Below are 8,105 nucleotides of genomic sequence, written 5' to 3'. Positions count from 1 at the left end.
CCACCTCCACCCCACCTCCCATCCCACTCCGTTGGCCAGGGGGGTAGTTACCTGTGGGGTGGCCTGCACGGCCAGGGGGGTGGCCACCGTCTGGGGCTGTTGGCTAGTGGAGTGGCCGAAGGTGCCAAGGGGGGAGACGGTGCTGGGGGACGCTCCGGTGGCCACTTTGGCTTTTCCTGTGGAAAGGGCAGAGAGAGGGGGAGTTGGAGAGAGATGGTGCCAGAGGGAGCCATAGCGGCAAAGGATGGGGGATAAAAAGGGGGGGGCACCCCAATTACGGGGGTCCCCGAGGAGGTGCAGCCCCACGGAGCCGGCGTGAAACCCTCACGGGCATCCTCGGGGGCAGGACCCCACCAAAAGTGGGGTCACTGCCCACATTATGGGGCGCAGGGGAAGGGATTTTGGGGGGGCTGGTTTAGGGAGGAGGCAAAAGGAGGGAGAATTTGGGTGGTTTTGGGGGGGACTAAGCGTGGGAAATGGGGGGGTTCCAGGGATAGCGCTTTGCTGGGCTGCAGGTGCCCCCCTGGGGCTGCCGGATCCAGCGGGAGGGATTTTCCTCCCCCCCCTCAATTAGCAGTAATTAAAGTGGTGTGGGCCCCCCAGCTGCTCCCCCCGGGGATGGGGGGGGCTGGAAGAGGGAAGGGACCGAGGTCGCCTGGCAGAAAGGGGGGGGGGGCCCTGTGGGCTGAGCTCCGTGGGGTGTCAGGGACCCCCCGCCCAAATTTACAGAATATTCTAATACATTATAGTGTAATATAACATAAAATACAGAATATTCTAATAAAATATTCTGATTTCTTAGTTATCTGATTTCTCAGTTATCCTGACCATCCGAGCAAGAGCAAACCTTGCTCCTAATCCCTATTTATTAGGGGCAAAATTAATTACTGGGCTTTTGAGCAGCCCCTTGTGTTTATTCAGCTCCACTTCTACTAAAGGCAACCCCTAAGTATAAAATCCACTTAAACCCTCTTCTATTTTTGTAAAAAAACACGTCCTTTTCCTGCCTTTGGCAAAAAAAAACCCACCCAACTTTTACCAAATAAATACTTTTTTCAGCTTTTTTTTCCCCAGAGCCAGATGTTTCTCGGGTCTGGTTCCTCACCCAGAAATAACTACAGGTCTCGAAGACTTAAAAAAGGCCTTTTTTGGATGATTTTGGTTTTAAAAATTTCCTACCGAACCCCGATCAGAGGTAACACCCAGCTTTTCCCAAATCCCAGAGACTGTGCTCCAGGCCACTCCTGATGGGATTTTCCTCCCCTCCCTACGGCAGCAGGACTGGAGTGTCCCCCGGAGTGTCCCCCCTCAAGGGACACTCGCCTCTTCCTCCTCCTCCGCCTCCTCCTCCTCTTACCAACTGGCCCCCAAGGAGCCACGATCCCTTTTGGGGATGGGAGAGGGGATGGGAGAGAGGATGGGAGAGGGGATGGGAGAGGGAATGGAACAGGGGATGGGAGAGGATGGGAGCGGGGATGGGAGAGGGGATGGGAGAGGATGGAATAGGGGATGGGAGAGGGGACGGGACAGGGACAGAGGGAATGGGAGAGGGGATGGGAAAGGGGATGGGAGAGGATGGGAGAGGGGATGAAAGAGGGGATGGGAGAGGGACAGAGGGGATGGGAGAAAGGCTGGAATAGGAGATGGGAAAGGGGATGGGAGAGGATGGGAGAGGGGATGAAAGAGGGGATGGGAGAGGGACAGAGGGGATGGGAGAAAGGCTGGAATAGGAGATGGGAAAGGGGATGGGAGAGGATGGGAGAGGGGATGAAAGAGGGATGGGAGAGAGGATGGGAGAGAGGCGCTTGGAGGCTGATTCAGGATGGATCCACAGGGGGATGGGGCCGGTGGCCAAAAAGCAGTGAGGAGTAAAGCGGGATTTCCCCGAAAGGCTTTTAAAAGCAGCCAAGGAATAACGCAGGATCTTCCCAGAGGCTTTCTCCAGAGCTGGATCCCCGTGGAAAAAGGGGTGCACCCAGCTCAGCACCCCAGGGGCGAGAGGAATCCCAAACCCCTGCTCTACGTGGCCGCAGGAAAATCGAGCTCCCTGGAAAAAACATCTCATGGGTGAACGTCCTCCACGCGTTTGAGGGCTCTCCTGGAGGCAGGATGTTCTTCCCCATCACCTCCCACAGAAGTAACTGTTTTTGGTGACGCCTAAACTGGGGAGGGGGATGGTCCGGAGCGGGGGGTGTGAGACTGAGGATGGGCACAGCTCATCCTCCCAACTCCGACCCAGAGCTCCAGGGCACAACTTGGCTTCCAGGGATGGAGGGAGCAGGGCCAGGGAATGAGTCCCAGGGAAGGGAGATGTCTCACCGGCCGTCTCCACACTGCAGGAGCTCTGGGTGCTGGGTGGGATGTCCTCTGTGCCCGGGGGGGTGGTTTCTCCCGGGGAGCCCCGTGCTACCTCCCCTGGTGGCATCCCCGGGGCTTTCCGGTCCTCCTCGGCCGGGAGCGGGGCGTCCACGCCGACCTCCAGCACCCGGATGGTTTCGTGGCTGGACATGACAATAACCTGCAAATACACCCCCAAAACATCCGTCAGCTCCACAAGCCCCACGGGGGTGTCCCCTGGAGGCCACACACCCCAGGGCAGGGCGAAGCAGCTCCCCCCACCCCACAGGACATGTTTTGGGGTGACCCTTTAAAGAAGCCAAGCAGAGCCCACGCTGTCCCCTCAAAGAGGGGTGGGACGGGGGGGTGGTAGCCCCCCTAAGCCCTCGCTGCCTTAATTAATCAGGAGTTTCTGGGCTCTGCTAAGCCCAGCTCCACCTGTGTTGGTGGGTGATGTCACCAGGAGGTAAGAGATGGCTGTTGGTGGCCACAGTGGCTCTGGTAGAGGGCCAGCACTGTATCAGCAGCTCTAGAGTGAGCTCTGAGCCACAGCCCCGGGGTTAGGTGAACCCTCTGGATCACGACAGGATCTCCCCTGTGTGACATCCCTTGGGGACACACAGGGAGCGAGGAGCAGAGGTACCAGCTCCTCCTTCTCCAGCTCTCCAGTGGCCACAGGCAACCAAACCCCGTAGCAAAGGTCTCCTGCAAATAGCACCCACCACCTCACCGGGATGGGGACCACGTGACTCCTCTTCATCATTAAAAACTACCCGAGATAAGGCCACCGAGCTCCAAAAGATGGATCAAAAGCCACCCGAGAGGAGGCCACCGAGCTCCAAAAGATGGAGCTGAACATCTCCATGCCCAAGCCTGGGGGCAAACGGGCTGGTTGTGAGCGTGGGGCAGGCACAAGGGGGGGGTTTTCACCCCATGCAGTGGGGCTCAGGGTGTTGCTGAACCCCAACTCCCCACTCTTGCCCCCCCCGGGTTGTGGGGTGCTGTGGGGTGGGGAGGGAGCCGGCGATGGCCGTACCTGCTCGTTGACCGTCAGCGGAGCCTCCTGGGGCTGCACGGCTTCCGTGTCCATGGTGTCCCAGAGAAGGTGGGAGATGGCTCAGACCTTCCACATGCTGCAAACGGGGGGACACGAGAGGGTCTGTCACCCTGGGGGGGGTCACACGCTGCTTTGACCAAACCTGGTCACCCCCCTGGCTCCATCACCCACCTCTCCCTCCACCCTCCCCGTGGTGGGGATTTGGGGCAGCCCAGAGCTTCCTAACGCCCTCCTGCCCCACACTGCTCCTCCCCAGGGGGGGCTTTGGTGTCTGGAGTACCCCCACCACCTCCCATCCTCTCAGCAAAGATGCCACGGACGTGGGGCAGCCTAATTTATCAGGTGAGCATCAAATCTACAAGAAGCAGAGCACGGGGAGGGTGATTCCAAGAGCCAAGTCTTTCCCCTTCTTCTCTCCCGTTGGGAGATGAGGATGCAACTCCTAAAGCGGCTTTAAAAACCCTAAAAAACAGGGAAAAACCCACATGAAACTGCCCAGAGATGGTCCCCAAATTCTCCTGTGTGACACTTGGTGGCCCTCCCAAGCCCTCGACGCCGAGGAGAGTCAACCTGCTCTTTCCCGAGGGGACCTAAATCGCTGGGGACACTTCACGGAGCTGCTGAGAGGAGTCCGTGATGGAGGGAAGGGGCTGGTCCCACCCGTTGGAAACCAACTCTTCCTCTTCCAACGCCTTTGGGTGACTTGTTTGGTCACGTATTGTCCCCCCCTCGCCACCTTCCAGAAGGGGAATTGCCTTTACAAGAGGCTTATGGATTTTTTATTAGGGACATCTCGGGGACATCCGTTAAGCAGCCGGCCCAGGGTGACATTCCCAACCACCCCAGGTGTGTGCCAAGGTCTCCTTGTTGGGGGAACTGCTCAGGAGCCCAGGGCATGTGGATGCTCTGGGAGATGCAGCCAGACCTCAGCTTGCCCCAAGGTGTCCCAAAATGCCCATCACAGAACCCCAGAATGGAAGGGACCTCTGGAGACCATCTACTCCAACCCCCTGCCAAAGCAGGTCCCACCTAGAAAAGGTCCCACAAGAACATATCCAGGGGGGTTTTGAATGTCTCCAGAGAAGGAGACCCCACCACCTCTCTGGGCAGCCTCTTCCAGGGCTCTGAAGAGCTGGGCAGAGAGGAACCCCATGAACTTCAACCAGGGCAAGTGCAGGGTGCTGCACCTGGGGAGGAATAACCCCCCAAACCAGGACAGCTTGGGGGTGACCTGCTGGAAACCAGCTCTGAGATAAAAGACCTGAGAGTCCTGGTGGACACCAGGATGCCCAGGAGCCAGCAATGTGGTGGCCAAGAAGGCCAATGGCATCCTGGGGGGCATCAGGAAGAGCGTGGAGAACCTCAAGGGAGGTCATCCTGCCCCTCTGCTCTGCCCTGGGGTGGCTCCAGCTGGAGCACTGGGACCAGTTCTTGGCTCCCCAGTTCCAGAAGGACAGGGAACTGCTGGAGAGGGGACAGCAGAGGCTACGAGGATGATGAGGGACCTGGAGCATCTCTCTGATGAGGAAAGGCTGAGGGACTTGGGGCTTTTTGGTCTGGAGAAGACTGAGGGGGGATCTGACCAACTTAAAATCTGACCAACTTAAAAAAGAAATACTTAAAGGGTGGGTGTCAGGAGGATGGGCCCAGTCTTCTTCCAGTGGTGCCCAGTGACAGGACAAGAGGAAATGGGCACAAACTTGAGTACAAGAAGTTCCACTTAAACATGAGGAGGAACTTCTTGAGTTTGAGGGTGGCAGAGCCCTGGAAGAGGCTGCCCAGAGAGGTGGTGGTCTCTCCTTCTCTGGAGACATTCAAACCCCCCTTGGACACGTTCCTGTGCAACCTGCTCTGGGTGGGACTTGCTTTGGGGAGGGGGGGTTGGACTGGATGATCTCCAGAGGTCCCTTCCAACCCCATATGATTCTACGAGCATCAGGTCATAAATCGTCGTCGGGATTGCCAGGTCTCCTTGCCCAGCTCGAGGAGGTGGCAACCACCCCAGATCTGGCAAAAAAGAAGTATGTTCTAAATGGGTTTTTTGACCTAAAAACGGAGATCCGAGGTGGCAAGAGGGATCTGGCAGCACAGGGAGCTTCATCCAGCCAGTCGTTTCCAGTGGTGCCCAGTGACAGGACAAGAGGGAACGGCCACAAACTGGGACATTAGAAGTTCCATCTCAACATGAGGAGGAACTTGATCTCCATGAATTTTGAAGCCCGGCTTTAGCTCCAGCACAGCCGAACACCGTGGGACGCCGGCGCAGCCTTTAATTAACAATTTATTCTGGTGCAATGGAGAAGAGAGCGAGGGACGAGCCGGTGGCTTCCACGGGCAGCGGGCGTCATTAAAAATTAATGAGTTCTCCATCAGCCAGAGTCCAGCAAAGAGCAAAAGGGGCATCTGTGCCACCCACAAGGGCCTGGAGAACCAGCAAAAGGAAGGTGGCAAAGCATCCCGCTGCCAGGAGAGCGAGGAAAAGGGAAGGAAAATGCTCCAGGGGAGTTTTCTGAACTTCTCAGGAGAGAATCCCGCATCTGGGAGGGCTGTTGGGGGAAGTGGGGGGAGATATGCCCCAGATCCTGCTGAATTCACCCCATGGGATGTCATTGATTCGCTCCAGGGAGCTCCTGTTTGTCATTTTATTGTCCCTCTGCGTGGCCGGACCCCAGCGGACCCCGGCACAAGCAGAGCAGCCCTTGGGGGTTTGCTAACGAGGAGCCAGTCCCTGGTGTGGGGCGGGGGGTTATTCCCACAGCTGGGACTGGGAGAGGTGGGAAAAGTCCTTCTTCTTGTCCCCGTCACCGTCCCCATCCCCGTCCCTGCCCCAGGGATCCCTCCCCCATGCCTGTCCCACGGGGGTCTTCATTAGAGCTAATCCGAAACTGGGATCCCAAACTGGCAGGAGAGGGCATGGTGGAGGAGAAGGGATGGCCAAGGGGCTGCTGAGGTTGGGGGGGGGACACCATTCCTGCCACCCCCCCAGCCAAGGGCACATTCATGACCCAAACCCATGGGATGGATTGGGGATGGGGAACAGGAGGGTTGCTGTGTGTAGCTGGAATCCCATGGGATGGCGGAGGCTGGGGGGATGGATCTATGGGGCGGCGTGGGGAGGGGAGGCAGCCCCCCCCCACCGGGTACTCACTCACTGTTTGCTCTGGGGTGAAAAGACCCTCCCAGGGCAGGAGATGAGGCTGGTGGCTGCGTCCTGCTCCTCCCGATGGGCTGCAGGGCCCCGGGATTCAGGCTGTGGGGAAAGAAAAACCAGAGCTGTGGGGTGGTCTAGGGAAAGAAAAAAACAAAAAAATACCCCAAAAACCCCAAAACAAAACAAAAAACCACCAAAAACCCACCTCCCCCCCCAAAAAAAACCCCAGAGCTATAGGGTGTTTAGGGAAAGAAAAGCCAGAGCTGTAGGTTTTTTTAGGGAAAGGAAAGCCAGAGCTGTGGGGTTTTTAGGGGAAAAAAAATCCCAGAGCTGTGGCTTTTTGTTTAGGGAAAGGAAAACCAGAGCTATAGGATTTTTTAGGGAGAGAAAACTCAGAGCTGTAGGGTTTTTTAGGGAAAGAGAAATCAGAGCTGTGGGGTCATTTAGGGAAAGAAAAAAAAAACTAAACCAAACAAAAAACCCAGAGCTATAGGGTTTTTAGGGAAAGGAAAACCAGAGCTTTGGGGTTTCTTAGGAAAAGGAAAACCAGAGCTAAAGGATTTTTTAGGGAGAGAAAACCCAGAGCTGTGAGTTTTTAATAGGGAAAGGAAAACCAGAGCTATAGGATTTTTTAGGGAAAGAAAACCCAGAACCATAGATTTTTTTAGGGAAAGGAAAACCAGAGTTATAGGACTTTTTAGAGAGAGAGAACCCAGAACTGTAGGGTTTTTTTAGGGAAAGGAAAAGCAGAGCCATCTTGGGTCCCAGTTGTGACGTTCCGAGTGGAGTTCTGAGGTTTGTCTCCCACAGCCCCCTCCAAGGACTTTGGTTGAGAGAGTTCGACATTTGCCCGTTCCCGAGCCCAGCCGAGGATTTCCCCCATTGGGCAAAGAGGAAAAAGAGACGAATTTATGGAAGCGCGAGACGGAAGGGATTGGGAATTGGTGCCGAGAAACACGGCGGGTGCCGTAGCGTCAACGTACGATGAGAGAGCCAGGAAAAGAAATGTTGTCCTGGGTGTTCCTCACCGAAAAACCCTCCCTGTCCCGGGGGAGGAAGAGGAGCAGAGCCCCTCAGCTGCCTCTTCCAGGTCTCCCGTCCCTTCCTCAACATCCTTTGTACCTTAATCTTCTCCGTTCCCTTCTCTGGGGCCACATCGAACGTGATTCGGGCAGAGAGTTGGGTCCTGCAGCCCTAGAGACGTTCAACACCTTCTTCATGAAGCTCATGATCATGTTCAGGGGATGGACTCGATGATCCCAAGGGTCTCTTCCAACCTGAATGATTCTACGATTCTATGATTCTATGTTAAATTTAATATTCCTTTCAGGGATAATCAAACCAAAGGTCTTGCTTTGAGCACCGCCACCTTGGAGAATCCGTACCCAAACCCTTTATCTCTTTATTCCTGGAATTTGTAGCCCAAACATCGTCCCGCCGCCGCACGACTCCCTCCTCCAGTTGCTTCTCCCCCCATTTCCCCCCACCACGAGGGGGGAGATGCTCTTCACCCAAGATGCTCTTCACCCAAGAGATAAACAAAAAAAACCAGCATTTTTG

General features: G+C 56.0%; 1 protein-coding gene across 1 annotated transcript in view; it reads right to left on the bottom strand.

Moving 5' to 3' along the window:
* Positions 1-6,751, bottom strand: part of POU6F1 (POU class 6 homeobox 1) — a 16,396-nt gene extending 9,645 nt beyond the window's left edge. The window contains exons 1-4 of the mRNA XM_014955685.1: positions 6,547-6,751; positions 3,374-3,470; positions 2,320-2,518; positions 52-176 (exon numbers count right to left, since the gene is read on the bottom strand). Coding sequence (XP_014811171.1) covers positions 52-176; positions 2,320-2,518; positions 3,374-3,427 — 378 coding nt within the window. The 5' untranslated portion in view covers positions 3,428-3,470; positions 6,547-6,751. The remainder of the gene's footprint in view (positions 1-51; positions 177-2,319; positions 2,519-3,373; positions 3,471-6,546) is intronic.
* Between the last annotated feature and the right edge of the window lie 1,354 nt (positions 6,752-8,105).

This window comes from Calidris pugnax, unplaced genomic scaffold, assembly GCF_001431845.1.
Source record: "Calidris pugnax isolate Ruff unplaced genomic scaffold, ASM143184v1 scaffold300, whole genome shotgun sequence".
NCBI lineage: Eukaryota > Metazoa > Chordata > Aves > Charadriiformes > Scolopacidae > Calidris > Calidris pugnax.
Note: the sequence above shows the minus strand (reverse complement) of the source record. Positions and strands in the feature narration are given on the sequence as shown.